This window comes from Zymoseptoria tritici, chromosome 6 (genome assembly GCF_000219625.1).
Source record: "Zymoseptoria tritici IPO323 chromosome 6, whole genome shotgun sequence".
Taxonomy (NCBI): Eukaryota; Fungi; Ascomycota; class Dothideomycetes; order Mycosphaerellales; family Mycosphaerellaceae; genus Zymoseptoria; species Zymoseptoria tritici.
The window spans coordinates 1,693,221-1,718,560 of NC_018213.1; the positions used below are offsets into that span (position 1 = coordinate 1,693,221).

Below are 25,340 nucleotides of genomic sequence, written 5' to 3' on the forward strand. Positions count from 1 at the left end.
CACGGCTGTATCGACTCTGGCCCATCCTGCCTAGATCCACTCCTCGCTCACTTATGTACACCCTTGCCCTCAACGCCGTAACTCAAACAATCCCATAAACCTTCTTAGCAATGAAATAGCAAATCAGCCCAAACGCCGCCAAACCCGCGGTAATACAAAAGAACCACGTCAAGTCGCCCTCGATATCCTGTCCAGGGACCCACACGTTCATACCCCACATACCCGTGATGATGTTCATGGGTAGCACAATGGTTCCCAAGACAGTGAGCTTGCCGAGCACATCGGCGTTTTGTTCGGCGCGCTCGTTCATGCGGATGTTGATCTGGGCGACGTAATTGCCGTGGGCTCGGGAGAGAAGGCTGTGATCGTTGTCAGTACGTCGTTTGAGTCCATGATACGGTGGGCGAGAAACGTACGACTCGTAATGTGACAGGTTGCCCGTCATCGTCACAATATGATCCTGGATATCGCCCAAGTACAGCCCAATCTCAGACCTCGGAGCGACTTCCCAGTGCTCGTTGCAGCGTTTGGCGAAACCCTTGATGACGTCCGCTTTGTTACCCAGCAAGCGGTAAAGACCCATGACTTTCTTCCTGCTCTCGCCGACTCTTCTCAGGAGATCGCCTCCCGACTCGCCGATCGTCTTGTCACCTTCGGCTTTTTGAGCACCCATGTCGGCTGCGTTGCCTGACCCGCTGCGCTCGGTTTTCGTGTCGAGAATGTTCTTCTTAGCAGGACGAGGTTGCGGTTTCTGCTTGACAGCGCTGTTGTTGTTGTCCGCGGCATCAGCTGCAGTGGTGTGCATATACAGGATGTCCTCATCAATGACATCGACCTCCTGCTCGATCTCGCTGACAAGCGGGGCGTACACATCCGTCACATCGTCGATGATAGCATAGCTGATCCAGTCGGCAGTAGGCGACATGTAATCATTCAGCTGACGGATTCGCCGGCGAACATTCGCTGGATGTGGGCTCATGCTATGATGGAAGGAGATGACACCGTCGCGGAAGACGATGACGTACATATTGATGGGCTCCATGTAGTCCTCGCTGTCCTTGTCCTGTTCGAAAGTGCGATAGTTGACGAAGTAGTAGTGCTGAAAGAGCTCCACTTTCTCACGAGGTTCGTCCATGAGAATATCTTCGATCGTCAGCTGATGAATGCCGAAGGCTTTGGCGAGAATTTTCATCTCAGTTTCGGTGGGTTTGAGGACGTCGAGCCAGAACGTGGGGCGCGGGCCTTGATGTTTCCCTGGTGCTGGCTGCGCCGGTTGTTTGGGAGTAGCATTGCCGGATACTGGAGCGGATTCGATGCCGGACCTAGCGGTGGCGGCAATGGAGGCAGTTCGGCCATCTCCATTCGTGCTCATCACATCTGCGGGCTTCGCGTTGCTGTCAGAAGACGCCCTCTGATGCATTGCAGGTCGAGCAAGAGCATTCTCCGACCGTCCCTGGTCGTCGTCCTCGCTGTCATCGCTAAGCTCTACTGGATCCGGCAGGAAGAGCTCCTTAAACTCCATTCCATCCTGAAGCAAATCGCTGATCGTGCGAGCATGAATAGTCCCGTCAAGAGTTTCGTTGAAGTAGGTGAATCGAAATGGCGCGTCATCCTCCTCACGATGCCAGGCCGTCTTGGCAGGTCGCAGGCGACCACCCACCATGACTGGCTCGGAGATCCTCTTCGCGCGGAGAAAGTCCTGATGCGTGCGCGCCTCCTTCTCCTCTCGACTCCATTCGTCCAGCACCTCCAAGTCCGGCCATTGCCTCGCGCGGCGACGTCTGCGTCTGGTAGAAGAAGTGTGTCGTTCGTGTGTGTGTCCTTCCTCTTCCTCCTCACACGCTTCGGAGTCTCCGTCGTCAGCAGGGAAGCAGACATCCCGTTCAGCCAGCTCCGCCACCGTAGGTCTCCTCCGACTCTCAGGCGACTCGCTCGTCCAGCGCTTCCCATTGTCCCGCGGATCGATGTTGATCACAGCATCCCGTCCACGATCCGACATCGACGAGCCAAGTCCTGCCATGAAGACATCGTCCGCGGCACCAATGACCGGAGAACCCGGCATAGAGGGAGGGTTGTTGACATCGTGCGGCTCCTCATTAAGTCCAAGGCGATTATGCGTGATGACCTCGAATCCGCGCTGGCGGGACGACGCTTTGGAATGGTTGGATGCACGGCGGTGGCCACGGCTGCCATAGTTTGCGTTGCTATTCCCTCGACTAGTGCCAGGCCGCTCATTGCGGTTCTGCGTTGACAGCAATGGTGTCCGATCGTTCGACTCGCGTTCCTCCTCTTCCTCTTCATCGAAAGTGTTGCTCCTACGGCCGAGACGAGATTTGTTGGGTGCATTCAAATTCGACCTCTCCACGGACGCCGCCGACGATCGATGCTGGTGGCGAGAGGAGAATGGCTGAGCCACGCGCGCAAAGCCGGATTTAATGGTGTCCCTCCTCGATCGTGGCTGTTGGTACTCCCTGTGATCGAGCAACGCCTCGCTCTCCAAGCTCGTATTACTGCGATTGCCACTGTTATTCAACCGATAGAAGCTCGCCTGATGAGAAGCCGAATTGCGCGCCGCGGTATCTAGTAGACTCGGCCGTTCGCCGGTAGGAACATTCTCTTCGGTCGCTTCTGAAGGCGCAATGAAGCTCTGTCGACGATTTCTTCGCTTCTTCCCTGCCCTGTGCTTCTTTTTCTTCGGAGGCGCAGATTCGGTCGGATTGGCGGCGGAGGAGGAGGCGTTCGACGGTCCTGGCTTCGCCATCGAGTCTGGGCCTGCCACTCGGGCGATGGCATCTCGAGAGCTGCCAGCCATTGTGTGATCGTCCGGCGGAGGGTGTGGTAGGGGATGTCAAGGAGTCGAGGGCCGCATGTGGAGGAAGATAAAGGTTGGAGAATTGGTCGGGTCGGATCGATAGATTGGCTTTTGCTCCACGAGCCGCTTCCGTTGGCGTGCCCTGGCTTGGGTTGTGACGTACCCTTGCCAGATCTTTGGGAACCAGAACTTCGACGGGTCAATCCTTACAACGAGAAGTACAAGGCAGAATAATCAGTGATTGGGAGAAGAGGACGGTACACTGTACTGTCTCCGTGCGAACTGTGTTCTATTGATGTAAAATGCAGGCAATGGACGATCCACCGAGTTGGAAGAGGACAGGGCACCTTCCTTGTTCCTTGCTAAAAGGACCGAGACACTAGCTCAATCAGGAGCGAGAGCACACGATCGATTACCAAGTCAAGCTATCAGCCACACACACTCGGCAAGGACCCATGTCCGGGAGCTGTCTGCTGATGGTGTCGACGGGCAGTGGAACTTGGTAAGGGCTGCGTTGAATCTGCCGTACATGATGCACATCTGCCGATGGGGACACGAGTATCGTGCAAGCTATGGTCATACACAAGACCCTCCTAGCTCTTACAACTTTCCGATGATCTCACTTCCAAACAGAGCTTCCTGAGTCTCCCACGTCCTCTCACACACGCCAGGTGATCAAAGGCTCTTTACCACAAACGAGGACAGCTCCTTGTCGCCGTACGATCCACACCTCGTCCGCCATTTGCCCATGCCCATCGTTACGGACTCCGCGACCATTGTATGCGGACAGATCAGCTAGTCTCCGCATCGACGCAGATCCGTGACAGTGCGAGTGGCGCCATACATGCGACAGAATATGTCGCGTGTGGCACTCGCTGTATGCTGAAATCCAGGTCTCAAGAACGCCGAGATCTTCTTGCCTTTAATCTTGTCATCGATTGGCACATTACGTGGCAACTCTCCGAACAACGCGCTGAACTCCGTAGGTGATGGGACCGGTGTGTTAAGATTGACGCTGTCATCATTGGGCAAATCGGTGAGGAAATTATCTCTTATAGATCCGTCGTCGTCGATCGAGACGACCGGGAGCTTGAACTTGACCTCACTGTTGTTTTTGCCGTATATGTTCGGTTAGGTCATTCTGCATAAATTACCGGTGTGCCACTCTCGTAGTCGACATAGTTGTAGATAACCGTACGGAGGAGGCAGGAGATGGTACTTCTGCTCGTAGGGGCGATCTCCGAGCCGAGCATTGCAGGTGGAAAGGGCAGTCGATTAAAGAACTCACAGATCTTATCGCCGGCTTGCGAAGCAGCTGCTCTGATTAGGTAGAATGCTGTGTTAAAGGGTGGGCCGGTGTATTCGACAGAAGGCTTGTTAGGATAATTTCTGTCCGCTAACATGAAAAACCACAACTGTCCCTTGGTGTTGACCCGGCGAACGAAGAAGTCTCGCCTGTCAACAACTAGCTCTTGCAGGAAAACTTGGATCATCGTAACGCGGCCTTTCATCTTAGTCGGCAAGACGACTCTGAGAAGGCTGAGACCTGCACCTCCATCACCAATGGCGATATTCCAGCGCTTGAGGTTTTGCATATGGGGGACATCTCGACCTCAAGTTCGCTGAGTGGGAGGTATGCTATGGCCGGGAGATCACCTCAGCCAGCAAAGCACGCAACCGGGCTTCAGAGCCTTCACCCTTCTTCATGTGAATGCATGGCTTGCGGAGGAGGGGCACTCTGCGTCTTGAAGGTGATCATTGTAAGGTACGGACCGAATGCAAAGCCACTTTCAGCTGATTCCTTGAATGCCTCAGGCCTCAATAGTCTCCTCGAAAAGGAATCTGCCAAGATGGCCCTAGCGCGAACGCTGGCACACTTCGCAAAATCCGCACTTCGACGACACTTCTTTTTGACACGGTCGTCGCTACCAATTAACGCCAACACAACCGCCAAAATGGGTATCGATCTGGATGGTGCGTAAAACAAAGGACAGCAAGGAGCCTGCAGCGGACCGAGACGATTTCTCGCGCCCTGCCAGCAGGTCTTCGTCCGCAAATGTGCCTTTTGCATCCAAGCCTTTGCTAACACTTCTGCTCTTCAGTTCATCACCAAAAATCTGGGCACAGAAAAGTATAGCTACCTTGAGCAGATGATTTGTCTCTGCAAGTCTAACGAAAGTTAGGCGCCCCACAGCACCAACCCGTACCGCAAGATTCTGCACAAGCTGTACGAGTTCTTGAACCGCCGCACGGAGAGCAAGTTCAATGCCACCGTCTTGAGGAGGTGCGTAGAAAGAGAGGAGAGCCAGACAAGGCCTCAACACTTGGATGAGATGGAACAAATCCTGACACAACCCCAGACTGCGCATGTCGCGCATCAACACCCCACCGATGTCGCTCTCCAAGATCGTCGCTGTCTCTGCCACCGAGCACTCCGGCAAGGAGCACGAGGGCAAGATCCGCGCCGTTGTTGGAACTGTCACCGACGACAACCGCATGCTCGAGGTTCCCAAGCTCAGCATCTGCGCCCTCCGCTTCACTGCGACTGCCCGCGCCCGCATCGAGGCCGCCGGTGGTGAGGCCATCACTTTCGATCAACTCGCTCTCCGCGCACCAACTGGCTCGAACGTCATCCTCCTCCGTGGACCAAAGAACGCCCGCGAGGCCGTCAAGCACTTCGGCATGGGACCACACAAGAACAAGGTACGTCGTGCTACAAGAAGAAGGCATACTGGACACCTTCTAACAAATTCTACAGAAGCCAAAGATCGAGTCCAAGGGCCGCAAGTTCGAGAAGGCTCGTGGTCGCAGACGGTCGAAGGGTTTCAAGGTTTAAACGTTGCATTACTGTGTGGTATTGCTCGCTTAAGCTGGAGATTATATGGTCGGGGAAAAGCATTGGCACATGCACGGCAGGATTGCTGGTTCCACAGGGCGGGCATCGTCCGAAAATGCAACATCATGAGGAGTTCTTTCACGGGCAATGCAGTTCACGGAATGACAAGCTAGTCTGAAAACCCGTCCGAACATTTTCTTGACCATATCAGTGGTCAATCTCCGATGAGATCCATCACAGATTGCGTGACGTCCGTATCTGTGTAGATTGTGCATTTCTTGCATGGGTGTTGAACACATCTGATAGTTTGGTCTCCGCTATTTGACGTAGGATGATCGTATCGTAGCGTTGCGTTTCATTCTGAACTGTCAATCTGCCCTTCGCGGCTTCTGCAAAACCTGGTAAAGTTCGACCCCTCGGACTTCACTCCAAATTTTGAAATTCTCACCACGTCACACCCGTTTTTGAGCTCTTACTTGTAAGGACTAGAACACCAAAAAGATACCGCACCTCCCGGAACACTGGGCGAAGAGCAATCTGAGCAGAAAGACAGTCTCTCAGGACACGACTCAATGGCATCCGAGAAACGAGTCGGTGTCCTCGGCGGTGGCCAGCTCGGTCGTATGCTGGTCGAAGCCGCCAACCTGCTCGAAATCCGAGTAAACTTCCTTGATGCACCCAACTCGTCCGCAAAACAACTTTCAAATCACGACGGCCATGTTGACGGCTCCTTCAAAGATCGAGAAGCTATCCAACAGCTGGCGGACAAGTCAGATGTTGTCACCGTCGAGATCGAACATGTCGACACGCACATGCTTGAGGAAATCTCCGACAAAGTGGATGTCCAGCCTGCGTGGAAGACGATTCGTACTATCCAGGATAAATTCAACCAGAAAATCCATCTGAGCGGGTTTGATGTTGCTACAGCGGAGAGTTTGGCGCTGGAGGAGCCGAGCTTGAAGGAATTGGAGAGAGTGAGTGAGAAGCTCGGTCTGCCATTGATGCTCAAGACGAGGAGAGATGCCTACGATGGTCGTGGCAACTTTGCTGTCAAATCAAAAGACGACTTCAAAGCGGCTCTGGAAGCCCTATCACCAGCAAAGGAGCTCTACGCCGAGAAATGGGCCAAATTCCGCATGGAGCTCGCAGTCATGGTCGTCAAAACCGCCAACGATGTCCTCTCCTTCCCTACCGTCGAGACCATCCACGAAAACAGCATCTGTAAACTCACCTACGCTCCCGCCCGCACCGTCTCCTCCTCCCTCAACGAACGCGCCCAAGCACTCGCCAAAAAAGCCGTCAGCACATTCTGGGGCAAAGGCGTCTTCGGCGTGGAAATGTTCCTCCTCCAAGACGACACCCTGCTCATCAACGAGATCGCTCCGCGACCCCACAACTCCGGTCACTACACCATTGAAGCCTGCCCTGTGTCTCAATACGAAGCCCACCTCCGCGCTATCCTCGACCTCCCTTTGCACGCAGAGGATCTGCAACTCCGCGAACCGAGCATCATGCTAAACATCCTCGGTGGCGAGCAACCCGACTCTCACCTCATCATCGCCCGCGAAGCACTCAAACACCGCCGCACAAAAATCCACCTCTACGGCAAAGGCGCCGCCCGCAAAGGTCGTAAAATGGGCCATCTCACCGTCTGCGCGCCCACCATGGCCGAAGCCGAAGAACTCATACAACCCATGATCGACCTCGTCGATGCCGACAAACCCAAGTCCACCTCCACTCCTCCCACCACCTCCTTCCCCTCCCCTCTAGTGGCAGTAGTAATGGGCTCCGACTCCGACCTCCCCGTCCTCCGTCCCGGCCTGGCCATCCTCGACCGCTTCGCCATCCCCTACACCGTGCGCATCACCTCCGCCCACCGCACACCCAGCTGGATGGCCGAGTTCGCCTCCTCCGCCGCCTCCTCCAGCATCCGCGTCATCATCGCCGCCGCGGGCGGCGCCGCTCACCTCCCTGGTATGACAGCGGCCTACACGCCTCTCCCCGTGATCGGAGTTCCGGTGAAGCCGACGATTGGAGATGGTATGGATTCCCTGTTGAGCATCTGCAATATGCCGCGGGGCGTGCCGGTCGCGACGGTGAGTATCAATAATAGTGTCAACGCGGCGTTGTTGGCGGCGAGGATTTTGGGCGCTGGGGATTTGAGCGTGAGGAAGAGGGTGGAGGAGTATATGGTTGAGAGTGAACGGGAGGTGAGGGAGAAGGATGGGAGGTTGGTGGAGATGGGGGCGGAGAGGTATGCGGTGGAGGTGTTGGGGAAGAAGTGAGGAGGAGGGAGAGTTTGGTTGAGTATTGCGGGAGTGATGTTGTGGTTTGAAATGTGGTCACGCGAACCCATGTGAGAATTAATAGACGATCGGGAATTAGATAATCTCGCTCCCACTCCAAGGCAAAGTACATTCTTGGCAAACGACACTTGAGACAAGCGAGGGTTGATAGGGTGAAAAGACATCGTTCATGTAAACCTCTCCAGAGGTGGGTATATTCCATTTCTCATCCTCAAAAAGTCCCAGGTATCTCGCTTATCCAAGCGGAAGAGCCTCATCGTCGTGTTATATCGTATCACGGAGTATGCCAAATTCAAGTTGACCTTGAGTGTCCATCTCATCTGCGCCTTCACCAAGCGCTCTTGCCTCATGCGCGGCTAGACCTCTCCCCACCCACCACCCTCAGCAGCACCACCTCCACTTGCGCTCCAGCTTGCTGAATTGTCACCTCCCAAGTCCCAATAATTCCTCGAACTTCCTCGACTCCGTCGACTGCGCTTCGTGCTCTGACTCGCGCAGCTACTTGCTCGCTTTTGCGGTGTTTGAGAAGCGAGGACTTGTGCGAGCAAGTCCCTCCTCCGTGTCTCCGCGCGGGACACGAGTGGGTGTTGACGACGGATGACTTCGGCGCGTTGCGTGCGTGAAGCTTGAGCTGCGGGCGTGAGAGACGATGTGGTCGGAGTCGCCCAAGATGCTGGAAGGGGACCTGAGGTTTCGGCTGAGGGCTGCGCGGGAGGCGATGGAGTGTTCCGAGCAAAGCGGTCGCGGAGATAGGAGAAGATCATGTGAACGTCGATATCCCGTTGCCAGTATTCCTGCTCGGTAGTGTCGCGAGGAGAGTCATCGTCGGATGCGGATTCCTCTTCAATGCCCCAGAGGGAGGTGTCGGCGAGCTCGTGATTATTGTTGGTCGTGGCGGGCGTGAGCGGAGTTTGCGGCACTGTCGGCGAGAAGAGAGAGGTTTCTGCGTTCTCGGTGTCATTTCTGCGGGAGGTCTCCGCCCGGAGTCGTTGGCGTAAGGATTGTGGATGCTCGCGAGGCAGGCCTGCGTAGTCAATGGGTTGCGACAAAGCATTCTTGTAGCTATTGAAGGCTGCACCGTCAGACTCTGCCAATTGATGAACGAGCACGCCCAGCTCGCGTGCGATGCGATCAAGGAGCTTGGCTTCCCAGGAAGGCTCAGAGTCGTGGAAAGATACGCGAGATTCTCGAGAGGCCGCCGTAGCCAACGGCGAGGGCTGAGTGGGTGTAGGAGATGCCTCTCCGACGAATTGCTCTCCGAAGATGACCGATAGTGTAGTTTCGTCCAGTCCGATGAGATCCTTGATCACTTTCCGGGTTATCCTCCGCCAGAAAGACTCACTCGGAGGCTGATCGTCTGCGCTGGACGTCTGCCTTGTTGTCACTGAGTCTCGCCGCGATAGGACTCTCTCCAACGCCGCGGTGCTCTGCAATGATGGCCGAGCGGTGGTACCACTCGCGCGGCTCATACGTCGTCTCCTCCGCCGTGTCTCACGCTCAATCTCTTCCAGCACTGCTTTGCTCTGATCCAACCGCCACTTTTCGATCCGTTCTGTCCGGTCATCCTCGACCGCAATGTCCTGCTCTTCATCCATTATGTCTAACCTCCTCTGCACGCTGCTCCGCCTTCGCACATGCTTACTACTCCTCCTGTGCGGGTTGTGTCTCTCAAACTGCCACAGTTGCTCTTGAATGCCTGCAGATGACGGGAAGAACGATCCAAGTCCATCGTGGGTCGGTAGCACAGCACCACCACTTTGATCGAGGTTCGCCGAGGATGGAGCGAATGGGTGATGGAAGGCGAGCAAGCCATCATCCAGACTGTCCAACTCTGCACCATCGTCGTCCACATCCGTTCCTTGACACGTGCAATTATCCTGATCTTCCTCCTGCTCTTGACTATCACTCCGCTGCTGCGATCTCACATGTGTCTGTAATGAGCCGAAGTCGGAGAGGTGAGTGGCGGTGCGGGGTGTTCGCGACGTGGTCTGCGATAAGGACTGGCCGTCGTTTTGTGGTGAGAAGAGGATCCATTCTTGCGAATCTTCAATCGCTCGCCTTCGTGAGGGTGAGGCAGGAACTTGCAATTCGGGATGTTGCTGTTGATTCGGGAGAGCATTGATAGAGACCTGGCGTACGGCTTTCGGCCGCGGTTGTGGTTGTTGGAACGCCATATCCACTGCGATAAGGTCGATGACGCCGGGATCGCGGAGGCAGGGCTGGAGGGACAGGACGTGGAAGCGGCGACGATGGTGAAGATGGCGACGACGAGGTTGCGAAAGACAGTCGAGCACGTCACGCGGTGACCATGCGAGCGTGATTGAAGTATGCTCGGTAGATAGCTGAGTCGAAGGAGGGAGGATCTCGCGGATGAACGGTCCCGTCGTAGATGGAGCTACGAAAGTGTATTTGGGGGGAGCTTGATACGCGGGATTCGCGCCCGCGACCCGGCGGGAGTTTGAATGGGGGCGACGAGGATGGTGTGAAGATCGTTATGACAGATAGAGAGATAGATGATGTCCAAGATGCGGGAAGAGTGGCGAAGTTGGCGTCCTCAGCCTCACACAGGGAATCCGGGCGTGGGAGACGTTGTCAGTCGGAGCGATCAGTTGACCATCAAAGTGGGCAGCGAGCTAGTTCTAATTGCCGTGTTGTAGGGATGGGCCCAGTCGACGAGTTCTCTCCTGTTCTTTTATTACCTTGATGAAACTTGTTGCAAGACAGGGCAGCTGTGGTCCGGCCAGTCAATGTGTTGGATCGATGGTGGGGTGGTACTTGTCAGGACGTGGATTGCATCAGTGGGGATCAGGGAAGAAAGGGATGCGTGAAACGATGCAAGATTCATGCAAAGGGGCAGAGTCAACACGCACAAGATCAGCTCAGATTCAATCTGCAAGTCATCATGGTGCTTCCGCATGAAGGCCGCCGTGCAGGTATGTTATCGCCATGTATGACTGCGATCCCGTCATATCTTCGTTCGTTGCGACAAGGCCCGGGGAAGATGAACCCTGAGCGAGGCACACAATACTCCATGTACACTTGTACCACGACATGTACCAACCCTATCCGGCCAAGACCACGTCAATCATGCAGAGCTTATCTCTGGAACGTGGAACGCCGGCAGGATTCTGGTTGAAGACACAAATACCACCATCCTGCCCTTCTCAGCCGTCTCAGCAGAGTCACCGCTTGCTCAGCATTCATCGCCTGCCTTGTCAGCGTCTCGTCGTAGGGCGCGGGCAAGCTCGAGGTAAGGTACTCATACTCCGCACGCACCTCTCAATTGGCGGACAGTCACGCGACTCTGCTGCGACATGGGCCGTGCAGGCTCAATATCGGACATCTCGAGCTGCAGAACCGATTGAGAACAACGTCATAAATGACACTGACCCTCACCTCACTCGAGCACCAAGACGCGGACGACATACGGCTGATCAAGTGGCTCCAAGCTATCAATCGCGTTCACCACCAGGTCTTTGCATACCTTATCCACCAAGCGACTTCATCGCTTCCCGTTGGTCATCCGCGCTATTGTGTGCTCAACCACGTCTCCCGGCCTTGGGAATGGAGAACACCACCGCCTCGAGATAGCATTCGATTCCGTGGTTATCGAAGCTCGAGCATGCCACGAGGTTTGTACCATACAGGTAGGTTCGGTTTCATAAATATGGCAAGCTGAGGACAAATTCTGCTGTACCGCCTGCGGACCATGCCAATTCTTTGTTTGCAACTTCACCGGAAAAGGGCATCTCAATGCTGGCATTGTCCGTTTGCTTCGCATGGCGTTTGTAAAGGGGCCAATAAAGGAGAAACCGGACTGCTAGACCAACCTCGAGAGAACGCAACAATCTCGAGAAGACGCAACACCGTCAAGATGGCCTCCACTACCACCACCACCGCCACCACCGCGCCCACAAACTGCCGACTACTGACGCTACCGCCAGAGCTTCGCAATAGGATCTATCGCTTCTGCACAGTTTACGACGACCCAGTCGTAGTAATCGAAAGGCTGCCATCGACTTACCAATACCCCGACTTTCCAATTCGTTGGAAACCCTACTACGTGCCCGCCCTCGCACTCACGAACTACCAAATCCGCACCGAAGTCCTCTCAATCTACTACTCCGCCAACACCTTTCAAGTCTTTTCCGTGAACAACTTCACGGGCCAAGAACTCTACGAGTGCAAAATCAGTCTCCGTCGCGAGCGTCTCCGACATTGGATCAAACACATTGGACCCTCGGTGAAGCATCTTCAGAACATAACTCTCGCCCTCCTCCCGACGCCAACGAACGAGTTCACGACCCATGCGGTGAGCCGGGCCTACCAACTCACCGCGAGCATCAATGCCAAAGGACGCGTCGAAGTCGAGGTTCTGTACATCCCGAAGAATTATCGACTAATCAAATTCCACTTGATTTATCCGAGGGCTTGTGTGTGTGGGATTGAGGCGAGAGTCAATCCGGGGAAGAGGAGTAAGAAGAGGATGGACGGGAAGGCTTTGATCGAGGCTGCAACGGAGTTTTATGAGCATTTCACGAAGTATGGGTATGAGATTGATTGCAACAAATGTGGAAGGCAGGTGTTCTTTGGGTACCTCTGAACACTGACGGCGGGTGCAAAGTGTTGAGGGAGAAGTTGGATGAGATCAGAAGGGGATTGTCACGAACGGATCGGACAGTTCTTGGAGGCTTTTGCTTGAGGGCAGCCGGGACATTGGAAAGCCGGGCTTTTGATGGCATAGCTTCGCTTTTGGTGATTTAGCTTGAATGCCGACTTGTCTTAATGTATCCATGCAGTATGAGCGAGAGCACGGAGATACTGCCTGTAAGTTTCGCTGTCCAGACTTTGTCAAAGCTGATCGTGAGGGTACACTTCACCATTCATCCAGCAAAATGCGCATGAGCTACATTTTGCCGCAAGGTCTGCCACATGCGAGAGGTAGAGTGCAACGAGCAATGAGTGTGGAAACGCATCAGAAGCAAGTGTGTGAATGTTCAACGTTCCAGGCTCGATAACATGAAGTTCACTTCACTTCAACTTCCTCTCGGCTAGGTAAAGGCCAGCTACAATCCTGGACCATCTGCCTCTTGACAGCACTGCAGCACACCTTACGCCTCGATTCGCTTTCCAGTCTCTTGACCTTCAATCTCACACCAACATCAACACCACGAAGTCACATCAACACAACTTGCACAAGATGGCCTCGGCCTCGACCGATGCTGCGCAAATGAAGTGCCACCTACTTGATCTGTGCCCTGAGCTGCGCAACTACATTTGGCGGCTCTGCACCGTCTTTGAGAAGCCTATCCACGTTGTCCGAACACACGTCGACGACGACGGCCACATCCCGGATGATGACGAGTACAAGCCTTACTTCGAACCGGCGCTTGCACGTACGAATCATCAAGTGCGCAGCGAGTGTCTGCCGATCTTTTACTCCGAGAACATCTTCCAGCTTGCTCACTTGTACGAGTTTGAGTCTCGGAAGGACCTCTCATTCGTCCATCACGACAACGCCATCCAGCGTATCACGCACTGGCGCAGGCATCTCGGACCATCCCTTCAGCACCTTCGGGAAGTGCGCCTGGACAGACCACCAACGCAGATCTACGACGTAACTCACCTCCTGAGTGCGTCTGGCACACCGGCGAATCGAGTCCACTACTTCAGCGCAAAGCTCCACAGCGATGGTACTCTGATCATGGAGCTCCTCGCGCATGACCGCAAGGTGACAGGAACCATGGCGGTCACTCCAGTATGTCTGTGCGGTCTGAAGAAGTTTGCGAGAGCTCGTGGGGTGGGAAAGAAACGCCCAAATGGCAAAGTCGTATTAGACTTGGCCTCAGAGGTCAGCGAACACTACGACAGCCGAAGCTGCGAGGTGAACTGCAAGTCATGTGGTCTGGAAGTGATCCACGCGTGGATCGGATGAGTGGCAAGGCGACTGGAACGGATTCTCGGTCGCATGGCGTGGAATAGGGCGGATGAGAAGAATGAGAACTTGCGAGACACAGACCGTCAGGATGGAGAATCCCGCAGTGCTGTCCTTCAAGAGATGGATCGTGGGAAGCGGCGGTTGTCCGAGACCGGAATGCTATCATTACAGCGCGGCACCGAGGTGTCCCTTTACAGACCTGAGTAGTGATCAGACTATGAGACACAATATATTGCAACATCAACATCACTTGCATCGTGTTGCTGTCAGCCGAAATCCAGCGGCCTGGACATCGTATGTCTCTTGTTCGAGACAGCCTGGGTCCCCAGAAGTGAACATCAGAGCACCAGAAACGGATTGGAGACTGTCTCGCTCAATGTCTTATGAATGTCAGCGCATCTTCTAAGAAATCTGCCACAAGCACTCCTATAAAGCCTCCGCTTATCACGGTTTCCAGAGTCCACCTCACCTTGCTTACGAGAACCCCTCGCTCATGAACGCCCTGAGACTACAGGACATGGCTTCCAACTCTTCCAAAGCTGTTACCGCAAACACAGAGTCTCGTCTCCTCATGCTCCCGCCAGAGCTGAGGTAAAGGATTTGGCAACTCTGTGTCATGTCGAAGAAGGAAATCGATGTCTTCGACTTTTATACTACCCCTCATGCCGACTTTCGCCGGTACCGTCCCATTCGGCGACATGCAAAGCCATATTTCGAGCCAGCACTGGCACACACCAATCGGCAGATCCAATCAGAATGCCGCTCCATGTTCTACGCAGAGAACGTCTTCCTGATTGCTCGTTTCTGCCACAATGACGGCAGATTCCCGGGTGCCTGGGCCCACTGGACCAGATTTCTTGGGCCTGACATCAAACATCTGGTCAATGTACACCTCGAAACAACGACTCAACAAAGCATATTCAGGCAGGACGGCACCATCCGTCGCAACTATCACTTTTGGGCGAAGATCAGGCCTGAAGGTGGTGTGAGTCTCAAGTTCTACACTCGTGCGGCTGACAAAAAGCTCGACACGGGCAAAGTGTTTGTATGCCTCTGTCTCCTCAAGAAGAAGGCAGTGTCCGGAAGATGGAAGCGAGAACGATCGACTGGGAGGTTACTGCTAGAGCTTGTCGAGGAAGTCCAATACGAATGCATTGGCAAACGTTCCTTCGTCGACTGCAAGACGTGTGGCCTGGAATGCTACTACACGGGCTAATACTATTAGCAAAATGCAGTCAGAGGAACTCTAGTGGCTCGGAATGTGCAGTCTTCGCGAGAGCGTGAAGATCTAATTTCGAGGAGGACGTATGTGCTTACGCGGGAACCAAGACACCAACAATGCACACGTTCTCCGGCTCAGAATGTATGACCCCAGCCATCGGAGTCCAGGTCAAGTAGTGCAGGTTGAACGAAGGACATGCAGCAAGTCAGCGCGTGCAGAACATGGTGTGAAGCGTGTCATCTTGAGTGCGGCGAAGAATGATTGCCAGCATGGAAATCGGGATTTTCCTATTTGTTCAAGTGGACCATGAATTCCTTCGGGGCCGTAGAGAGGCAATGAACGGTGAAGACTGCACCGCACATGGAGTGTCACAAGTGCCATGTTGACCAAGAGGTGATGATGGCAGTACATGCCTCAGGCACGAATCGCGTACGGTAGTCACGTCTTCCGAACCACCACAACCTCGAGCTTGTGATCGCAACAACTTCACACCATGAGTCTCCAATCGTCACCAGAGCCGCGACGCTCGCCGAAGCGGAAACGATCCTACGATGCAGCCGGAGATGCTGCGCTCGCATACGCATACGACGACGAGCTTACGAGCGACGCCGACAACCAATTTCCAACCCCAGACCAAGGCAGTGAAGACGAGCAGACCAATGGCACAGGCGCGAAGAGACGGAAGGTGGAGAGACCGACGAGATTGAACTATGTGCCGTACATGACGTTGCGAGGACACAAGCGCGGTGTGGCAGCGGTCAAGTTCTCACCTAATGGGAAATGGATCGCAAGTTGCTGTAAGACGCGCAGGGATAAAGAGGATAACAGGAACCCGACTGACATTTCGCAGCGGCGGACAGCACTATCAAGATATGGGACAGCCAGACTGGAGCGCTTTCACAGACCCTCGAAGGACATCTCGCAGGCATCAGCACGATAGCATGGACACCGGACTCGAAAGTGATTGCATCGGGCTCGGACGACAAGATTATTCGATTATGGGATATTTCCACCGGCAAAGCTCTTCCTTCACCATTGGTAGGACACCACAATTATGTCTACAGTATCGCCTTTTCTCCGAAAGGGAACATGATGGTCTCAGGATCCTACGACGAAGCAGTGTTCCTCTGGGATGTGCGTGCAGCACGGATCATGCGAAGTCTCCCTGCGCACTCTGATCCGGTCTCTGGTGTTGATTTCGTGCGCGACGGAACACTTGTGGTGAGCTGCAGCAGTGACGGTTTGATTCGACTGTGGGACACCAGTACCGGCCAGTGCTTGAAAACGCTAGTCCACGAAGACAATGCACCTGTCACGAGTGTGAAGTTCTCGCCGAATGGGAAGTTTGTTCTCGCTGCTACTCTGGATTCATGTCTACGCCTATGGGACTACGTCAATGGAAGGGTCGTGAAGACATATCAGGGTCACAAGAACAGCAAGTTTAGTATCAGCACATGTTTCGGCACGTATGGGATGGATCCGATACTGGGCGGAGATGGAAAGGAAGTCGACAAAGACGAAGACGAGCCGACTTGGGCCTTTGCAGCCTGTGGGAGTGAAGACGGGAAGACTCATCTTTGGGATGTCTCCTCGAAAGAGACCTTGCAGGTACTCGATGGACACGAGGGCGTGGTGCTCGGCGTGGACGTTGGACTGGAAGACCAGCGACTGGCAACATGCGGTGTTGACAAGACGATCAGGATATGGCGGCGGATACCAGTGCCTTCCGATGCGACGAATGGCGACGGCAGTGGCGACGGCAATGTCAATAACAATGGCAATGGCAATGTCAACGGCGATCATGCGGCGACAGGAGCGGCTCTCTCGGACGATGAACGAGTGAGGGAGTCTGATATTGGAGATTCGACGGCATGAGTGCTTCGCTGGCTCGCAAGAACGACTCAAGATGGTCGCCAGTCAACCCAAATGGTCACCGACACGATGTATGCACTGATCACGAAGAATTCCTCGCTCAGTCCACCCACGCACCCAGTGCACCCACGAGATAGGCCTCTACTCGAATGCCTACATCATGTCAAGCTTAAAACAGGAGCTATTGAGCGACCCAGATGTGCATTCCCTTCGAGATCAGTGCAGCAGCCTGGAGACGGAGGCAGCACAACGAATCATTCATGGCGTCTGCAGCCTTCCCTTGCTGGGGCTGGCGTCGTTTCGCACACCGTGTGCTTGCATTCTGGGCTGGCCGCGACCCGCAAATTCTCATGTCCCGACGATACAATCATCAGTCTGCGAAATATTGCGAAATCTAGACCACGGAATGTCACGCAACTCCGACAGTAGCTCGAACCTAATTTGTCCACAAACCTTTTTGGGACTAGTCACCCGCGGGACGAGATTGTCCTTCTCACGCCACCCCTTCACTGCTATAGACATCTGAGCAACGTGGCACGGCGCTTCACAATTCTGGTTATGGATGTACAGGGACTGGACAAGTCTTAGTGACACTCCTCCTGGAGTCCGCTCGCTCGGTCAAGAACGCATCTTCCTCAAGTTCATCAAGATCTGGCCCGACGGAAAAGTCAATACCTCCACGTGGGAGGCGCTGTGTGAACTCTACAAGCGCCACTCGGCCACTCCGCGCTCGCATGCCTCGCGTAGTGTCGCAAACGCATGAAGCACGGACTGAGAAGGCTTTGAGCTTCGGCCATGACCGTGTCTGGGTGTAGCGGGCTGTGTCTTCGCTCCTTTGCATAAGAGGAGGTCGCCCGCCCGTCTCCACGGATTGTCACATACCAGGCAAATTCAATACCTCGGACAACATGCAGCTCCAAAACGTCATCCTCGTTGTACCGCTTCTTTTTCAAGCCACATTCGCATCGCCAACAGTTCAGCATGTCGACGAGCGTTCCACATCTAGCCAACCTCTCTGCGGCGTCGTTGGATACGACTGCGGGAAATACGTCCTGAACAAGGCCCAGTGCAGTGTCGCCCAGTGCGAAGCATTGTGCAAGAAGAACTCAAAGTGCAAGAGCTATGGCTATGGCCAGAACACGTGTAGGCTCTACTCGGCTGCGGTCAAGGATAATGTCACACGCAAATCTGGCTCGCCGTACAAGTTTTACGATAGAGCTTGCCCATGCCCTTCGTCTGTAACGGCCCCGCGGACGACGACATCTGCGAAGCAGGCTACAACGACGTCGTCGATGACCGTGAGTACATCTTTCACTTTCGGTTCTGCTCTGAGACTTTCTTGACCTGATATCTTGCCCAGTCTCCAAAGACGCGCACCACGTCCACGAAAACGAGCACAACGTCAATCAAAACGAGCACAACGTCCACAAAGACCAGTACTGCGTCTACGACGGCGACAACAGCAGCAACGACTACTGCATCCTCCTCCACCACCACCACGACCGCAAGCACGACAACACCAGCAGTTCCGAGCAACAAATGCATGCCGATCTTCGATGGTAGCTTCGAGAACGTCCAAGATAGCAATCTCAACAGAGTCGGGGCGCAAGACGGCCCCTGGCGACTGACGAACGCATACTTTGCGACCTATCCAGCCGATAACGATGACCATGCCCCGGAGGACACGAAATATGTCACCTTCTCCTCAGTTGGTTCCAGTGGCACTGCTGTCCAGACCTTGAACGGTCTTCAAGGAGGAACCTACAGCCTCTCCTACAACTATTGGGTGCCTTCTTTTACCGCAGGATCCTGCACGTACGTGGTCACTTGCGCGGCAGTGGAGATTGACCGCTTCACGCTGGATGCGGCAACGTATGAAGCTACCGGATTCTTGACGAGAATGCCTAATGCAGGTGCAGGCGTTCAGCTTCCGGCGGGTACGAGTGATATCTCGTTCAGTGCTGACTGCACGCTGGCTACTGTCTCTCCCAATCTCGACAGCATTTTTTTGTCATGGCGCTCGGACCAGTGCCAGTCGACTCCAAAGTGAACGTGGCCATATGGATGCTTCATCTGCGGATTCTCTCCGCTACAAGCCTCGTTGGAAGTCTGACGGAGAAGGCAGGTATTGAAGGGCACCCCGGGCCGAAGATCTGCATGGCGAAGCACATTCGTCGCAGGAGCTCGCATCATGGCGGCTGCCACTGGCTGCAAAAGTGATCACAGCAAGTGGGGAAGGTGGCCGGAAGACATTGAATTGATACTTGCCTGGCTGTCACCAGCTCTAGCTACCGATCGTGCTGTTCTTCTGCTTAGGCGGCCAAATGCATTCTCAAGCAGTCGAATACCATGTCACCAGTCTTGTCAGTCCAAGGCGCCCCCCACTCGAGAGCTCGCGGTCAAGACGACTACAGCATGTGCGCAAATGAACGAGGCGGCGGAGAAGACTTTTACTGATAGACGCTTTTATCGCCTGGCTGAGTACAAGGACAGCATCTACGATAATGTTCATCCTCATGCTCGCTTGAACGCTACACAAACCACTTTTATCTCTAAAACTTTTTCTCAAACATCCACCCGTCCAAGCACAATGCCACCGGCACAGCACTCAAAAAGCCCAGCAGGCCCAATGATAGAGCCATCGCATTCCACCCAGCAGCATCCAACAATATCCCTCCCCACACTGGCCCGGTCGAATTCCCCGCCGCCCACGCCATATTGAACAGCGCATACGACTGACCATATGATCCCGCACTCTCGATCCCCATCTCCTTGTCCTTCGCATCCAACCTCGCAGCACCATGCGTCACCTCCGCCGCCAGAGGCTCCAGCACAAGCGTCATACAACATCCACAAAGGAACAAGAGCACGCATAACAACACCTGCTGCGAGCGGCTGTTATACTCCACAGCCCTCAACATCGTCACCGCGATGCCCAACAACACGAATCCGGCTGTGGCGAACCATCTTCCTCCATAGCGGTCCGTCATGCGTCCCACGATTGGTCCGAGTAAAGCGGGGAGACTGAGAGGGAGGAATATGAGTCCGGTGCCGGTGCTGTTCCAGCCGAAGACGGTTTTCACGGCCATGGGGAGGACGGCTTGGAAAGCGGAGAAGACACAGGAGATTACGAAGACGCCCCAGATTGCGACGCAGAAGCGGAGGGAATTGAGGAGGCGGATGACGGGTGGGAGATGGCGGCGGGATGGAGTGGTGGTGGTGAGGTCGAGAGTTGAAGTTGAGGGCGAGGAGGATTGGCTGATGGTTTCGATTGTGACGACGGTCTTTTCTTTCTCCTTGATGTCTGGTGAGCCAGATTCGAGGTCATCCTGTAACGGAGCGACAGATGTGGTCTCGGATGGTGTCTTCTCCTTCATGATGAGTCGGGACAGAATATCTAGCCCAACAACGGCGGTGACAACGCCGAAGACGGCATTGTATCCCGCCTGAGCGAACACGACACCACCGACCATGGGTGCAGTCAAGCTTCCCATGTTGAGCGCTATGCCGATGTATCCCATGTACTCTCCGATATGTTTGCATCCGACCGTGTCAACGAGGACGGCCAGACCTGTAGCCCAGACGACCAAAGAGGAGAACCCTTGTAGTGCGCGGCCGAGGATTTGTAGAGCAATGTGTTGTGAGAACCAGAGGACGAGTGTAGCTCCGAGGAGAATGGAGAGGCCGATGAGGAAGGGTGTGCGACGGGAGGTGCTGCGGTCTGTGTACCATCCCCATGGTCCTGTTATGGTTGTTAGATGTGTGGGTGGAGGGACCAGAGAACAGTGGTGGTCTTACCGGCTGTGACGAAACATCCAATACCGAAGACGGCTAGGAGGATGGCTATCCAGAATTGGACTTTGTCTTCGGGGATGTGTAGTCTTTCGTGTAATGTGAAAGGTCCGATCGGTAGAATCGCAGCGAAGAGGAACTGATCCGTGAAGACGGCGAAGGTGATGGTGAAGGCGATGAACGCTGTTGATGAACGGAAAGATGAGAAAGACCACTTGCTCGACTCCATCTCGAAAGCAAGTACAGGGCTGAGTTAAGAGTAGGAAGTGCCGGAAGTAAATGCAGACCGAAAGAATGTGGTGGTACAGAGGCGGACTGCCTCTCAGCATATATACATACCATCTGCCCATACCAGCGAAGCAAAAGCATACTCGCATCAGAACACGCCGGGTCTGACGACCGCCATCATGGCACCATCCGCGGTCGGGAGTCATAAACAGTCTCACCTCCGGTAGCCCTCATGGAGCGGGAGTCAGTGCTGGCAGCGCGGTCGGCAAGTCCGCAAGCCACAAAACGTGTAGGGCTGGCTGAGTAGCTACCGTAGCCAAAGGTAGAGCAGAGACAGCGTTGCTGCGGCAGTGTTGAGCAAGCCACAGAACGTGTAGGGCTGGCTGAACAGCTGCTATAGCCAAGGGTACTGCAGAAGCACTGTTGTCGTGGTAGGGCTTAGCGTGCTCATGGCTGGCTGAGGAGCCGCTAAACGTTGCGCTACCCCCGTTGTCCCGCGTAATGAAAGGAGATGCCAGCGGTATGGGCCTGTTCAGCTTGTATTGTCGACGCCACAAGACATGGCGCTTGGCTGATAATCTCTCTAGCTTGGAAGCTTTCGCGGACGGGACAAGGTGGTCTCAGTAGCTGCATCGTAAGATCGCATGGTCCTTCAGCCCTACCAGTAGCGAGTGGTGGAGCGGTATGCAAGCGAGTGCATGGCGCGGCGGACGTACATCTGAATCATGCTGGTCTAATGCATGGCGTGCTTGGTCCACGGTATTTCGATCTCCTTTTCAGCCCTGAATAACGGGAGTGTAGTCCGGTGTTCATGGTCTTTCGTGAAGAGCTCGAGATACCGCATTCGCACACAATGCTTCCGAGATGGATTCAATGAGAAGGAGGTAGCGGTGACTCGGTGCGCTCCGCTGAGAGGCTGGCAGGACGTGACGGCGTGATGTTGTTCAGCTTTGCGGGGAAGCACGTGGAAAGCTGTCCAGCGTCTTCTTCAGGCTTAGCGCTCAAATCAGCGCCAAACCTTGCTCAACCATGCGGTCGATCAGGCGATCAGCGACGATTCCGAAATTGAGACCGAGACCGAGGCCGATGCCACATGGTCCATTGCGCTCGGACGGAGAGCATGGTAATTAGCGATGTGTAATAGGAGACGTAACAATGCGCACCAGGGCATCACTGCATTCATCTAAGAAACCTCTGATCCAATTCGTTTGTCCATTCATGCTATGTATGTGCTGTCGTAAGGACTGTCCTCCCGCAATTCACGACTCTTGTGCTTTCCCTCCATAATGTCGCGTTGATGGTACAATCCGACGGCGATCTCCTGAAATCAACCAACTCCAGCTATAAAAGCATGCATGATGTACGCCCAGTATTAAGTTCATGAACGGACTCCTATCCCAGACTCCTTTTTAGTGAATGTCATTCCTGACCACACTCAATAGTAAGGCGCCGCGGACGGTGCGGCGGAGCTCGCAGCAGCGGAGCTCGTATAAGCAGGCGCGTAGGCAGGCGGCGTAGGAGCAGCTTCTGTCGTGCTGGCAGCAGAGGAGCTCGTAGAAGCAGGCGCATAGGCCGGCGGCGTAGGAGCAGCTTCTGTCGTGCTGGCAGCAGAGGAGCTCGTAGAAGCAGGCGGGTAGGCAGGCGGCGTAGGAGCAGCTTCTGTCGTAATGGCAGCAGAGCTGTAGGCCACAGGCGTTGAAGCGGCAGCAGAGCTCGTCACAGCATCGGCGGTGGAGGAAGCAGCTGATGTGTACGCAGCCGGTGTGGAAGAAGCCGCGGAGCTCGAAACCGCAGACGTGTATGCGGCAGGAGTGGACGCGGCAGAAGTGGACGCAGCATGGGTGGTCGACGGGGCAGCAGACGAGGAAGCAGCGGAAGTCGACATAGCATCCTTCGAAGTGGCAGCAGATGTGCTAGCACCGTACGCGGGAGCAGAATGCGAGCTAGCAGAGGGCGAGGCGGTAACAGTGACAGTCTCGACCTTGCTCTCCGTCACGGTCATGGTCACTGGGACGCACGAATTCGTATGGACTGGAACGATTGTGATTCCTGGCGCTTCGGAGCTGCTGGCTTGCGTTGGAGATGCTTCAGAGGAGCCCCCGTGGGATGGCGGAACGATCACGCTGGGAAGGGGATTGTATGCAGTTGCGGATGGAGCGGGAGCTGGAGCGGAAGTCTCGTAAGATCCAGGTACCTTCGCAGTGGTCTGACCGTATGGGTGAGGTGCCGATGGCGACTCTTTTGGCGGTGGCGGTGGCTGATACGCTGATGCAGATGGACCGGATGCTTGAGTGACTTGCTTGTCCTGAGAATGCGAGGGCGCCGATGGTGCGGCATCAGGGCCTGATGGCACATAGGCTGGAGCAGAGGGTGCTGGGGCACTGTTGCTAGCTTTGGACGACGCTGGTGCGGAATGGATTGGAGCGGAGTATGCAGGGGCAGAATATCCGGGATAAACTGGTGCCGTCACGGTAGCACTAGTCACTGCCGATGAAGGCGCATGGCTGTAGGTCGTGGAAACATTGGCAGTGACGTGATAGGTCGGGAAGCTGGACGATCCGCCGACAGGTCCTCGGACGCTTGAAGACTGCGAACCATAGCTTGGGACGGTAGCGCTGCTAGACGCAGATGGCGCATAGGCAGGCGCCGTCGAGCCATCCTTCGACTCGTAGCTTGGTGGCACGTGGGAAGATGTTGGGGCGAAGGTGAAAGAGTGAGTTGTGGCGGGATGTGCTGGGACCGAAGCACTTCCAGCAGGAACAGAAGCGCTGCTAGTTGCCACGGGTGCAACAGAGGAAGCAGATCCGCCATAGGCGGGCGCAGTATTGACCGGAGCAGAAGGAGACGATGCGGAGCTGGCCATGGACCCGTAATGAGGCACATCAGCAGGCGGCGTAGTGGCTCCCTTGCCGTTCGTGCACGAAGTCGAAGATGGCGAGGATGGAATTGAGATAGTCTCGTACTTGGAAATCGAGGACGAAGAAGAGCTCAAGTCGTGGTAGCTTGGCACAGAGGCCACAGACGACGTCTCCACTGGAGACGCCTCTGAGGAAGAGCTCGGGGCCTGATAGCTTGGTGCGGACGGAGCTGGAATGCTGGCCGAGGATGTGGCCGGTACAGAAGAACTGCCTCCACCATATGCAGGGATCGAAGCGGCCGGCGAGCTCTCGGCCGCGGACACTGCAGTTGATGATGGAGCGTTGTATGCTGGCGGAGATGGAGCCTCGTGTGGAGCGGACGAAGGAGTGTTGCCTCCATATGCGGGAGCTGGGGGAGCTGGGTTGTCTCCGTACGCCGGAGCGTTGTCGCGTGCACCAATGGGTCCAGCTTGAATGACCGCCGCATAGCCAAGGACCAAGACGAGGAGGTCCCTAGTGGAAGGCATTGTTGTGTTGATGTGGTTGGTGTGGATTGAAGATGGAATGCTTTTGTATTAGGTGCAAGAATGAAGACCGGCTTCGGTGTGAGAGTACAGATGTGCAGGAAGAGAAACTTGAAGGGATGGAAAGATGCAATGAAAGCGAGTGACAATGCAGAAGTTTGGAATGGATGAAGGAGAATGTGAATTGAAGAAAATGAGAGGACGAAGACGAGGTAGAAATAGGTGAATACTCATTCACCAACGCAGTCATTGTCTCTCCACCTGACTGAGTGCATGGCTCGCTAAGAAGCAGCGCGCGTCAACAATGTCGACTGACTGGAACTCATCGTATCGTCGAAAGCGCTCATGATGCCCTGTCCGAGCAAGAGTCTCCACCGCGCGCGTCGAGAGCATGTTTGAGGCGCTGACAGGGAGAGGTGAAGTCTGTTGTGATTGGACTCAAGCTGAGTGGAAGAAGACCTCTGATTGGCAGGTATATATTGTTATGCAGAGAGAATCTTAAGTGTGAGATTCTTACTTTAGCTATCTGTGTGTGTAAGTGCCTTGGCACTAGTTACGTGCACTTTACTAATAGTTAGTCTAATAATCTACAACACTCCCCTATTAGCAGCTGCATTATTACAAGCTGTCTGTTACCTAAATATAGCAGGTATTTACCTACTACGTAGCTAATGCTCGGCTTTAGCTTGTTAAAAAGCATCTTCTTCTAGCTTTTTTTATTCCTCTACTTTACAATCTATACCTCTTATCTATTTAGCTAATTTATTAGCTAATCTATTATCTATCCCTTATAGCTATTAACAACATAATCTATATTACTAGCTATAGCTTCTAGAAGAAGAGCAGCTTTCTCTGTCCCTAGGAAAACCTTCTAGCAAGTTATCGATAAAGTAAGAGCTATTAGTAGTAGAGATCTCCTATAGATCTATAAAGATAGTTCTGTAGCATATTA

General features: G+C 54.4%; 9 protein-coding genes across 9 annotated transcripts; 5 read left to right on the plus strand and 4 right to left on the minus strand.

The window, feature by feature from the left end:
• Positions 1–82: 82 nt before the first annotated feature.
• On the minus strand, positions 83–2,761 carry MYCGRDRAFT_73271 (uncharacterized protein; the record flags this gene model as incomplete). Its single annotated transcript, XM_003851744.1, has 3 exons — positions 83–359; positions 417–651; positions 739–2,761. The coding sequence occupies 3 exons, from the start codon at positions 2,759–2,761 to the stop codon at positions 83–85; spliced, it is 2,535 nt and encodes an 844-aa protein (XP_003851792.1).
• Positions 2,762–4,735: 1,974 nt separating this feature from the next.
• Positions 4,736–5,840, plus strand: MYCGRDRAFT_104916 (60S ribosomal protein L18; the record flags this gene model as incomplete). The annotated part of the gene is made up of 5 exons (XM_003851502.1): positions 4,736–4,786; positions 4,915–4,943; positions 4,996–5,096; positions 5,173–5,515; positions 5,571–5,840. The coding sequence occupies 5 exons, from the start codon at positions 4,768–4,770 to the stop codon at positions 5,646–5,648; spliced, it is 570 nt and encodes a 189-aa protein (XP_003851550.1).
• Positions 5,841–6,159: 319 nt separating this feature from the next.
• MYCGRDRAFT_73277 (uncharacterized protein) lies at positions 6,160–7,933 on the plus strand (the record flags this gene model as incomplete). Its single annotated transcript, XM_003851503.1, has 1 exon — positions 6,160–7,933. The coding sequence occupies one exon, from the start codon at positions 6,221–6,223 to the stop codon at positions 7,931–7,933; it is 1,713 nt and encodes a 570-aa protein (XP_003851551.1).
• A 377-nt stretch (positions 7,934–8,310) lies between these two features.
• Positions 8,311–11,680, minus strand: MYCGRDRAFT_109919 (uncharacterized protein; the record flags this gene model as incomplete). The annotated part of the gene is made up of 2 exons (XM_003851743.1): positions 8,311–10,349; positions 11,231–11,680. The coding sequence occupies 2 exons, from the start codon at positions 11,295–11,297 to the stop codon at positions 8,311–8,313; spliced, it is 2,106 nt and encodes a 701-aa protein (XP_003851791.1).
• A 148-nt stretch (positions 11,681–11,828) lies between these two features.
• On the plus strand, positions 11,829–13,889 carry MYCGRDRAFT_93989 (uncharacterized protein; the record flags this gene model as incomplete). The annotated part of the gene is made up of 3 exons (XM_003851504.1): positions 11,829–12,502; positions 12,754–12,781; positions 13,089–13,889. 3 exons carry the CDS (start codon positions 11,829–11,831, stop codon positions 13,887–13,889), a joined length of 1,503 nt encoding a protein of 500 aa, XP_003851552.1.
• A 619-nt stretch (positions 13,890–14,508) lies between these two features.
• Positions 14,509–15,108, plus strand: MYCGRDRAFT_93990 (uncharacterized protein; the record flags this gene model as incomplete). The annotated part of the gene is made up of 1 exon (XM_003851505.1): positions 14,509–15,108. The coding sequence occupies one exon, from the start codon at positions 14,509–14,511 to the stop codon at positions 15,106–15,108; it is 600 nt and encodes a 199-aa protein (XP_003851553.1).
• Positions 15,109–15,632: 524 nt separating this feature from the next.
• SWDC2401 (WD40 repeat protein) lies at positions 15,633–16,989 on the plus strand (the record flags this gene model as incomplete). The annotated part of the gene is made up of 3 exons (XM_003851506.1): positions 15,633–15,911; positions 15,965–16,580; positions 16,671–16,989. 3 exons carry the CDS (start codon positions 15,836–15,838, stop codon positions 16,987–16,989), a joined length of 1,011 nt encoding a protein of 336 aa, XP_003851554.1.
• A 2,190-nt stretch (positions 16,990–19,179) lies between these two features.
• MYCGRDRAFT_60141 (uncharacterized protein) lies at positions 19,180–21,022 on the minus strand (the record flags this gene model as incomplete). Its single annotated transcript, XM_003851742.1, has 2 exons — positions 19,180–20,728; positions 20,785–21,022. The coding sequence occupies 2 exons, from the start codon at positions 21,005–21,007 to the stop codon at positions 19,539–19,541; spliced, it is 1,413 nt and encodes a 470-aa protein (XP_003851790.1).
• A 1,419-nt stretch (positions 21,023–22,441) lies between these two features.
• On the minus strand, positions 22,442–24,554 carry MYCGRDRAFT_109922 (uncharacterized protein; the record flags this gene model as incomplete). The annotated part of the gene is made up of 1 exon (XM_003851741.1): positions 22,442–24,554. The coding sequence occupies one exon, from the start codon at positions 24,389–24,391 to the stop codon at positions 22,442–22,444; it is 1,950 nt and encodes a 649-aa protein (XP_003851789.1).
• Between the last annotated feature and the right edge of the window lie 786 nt (positions 24,555–25,340).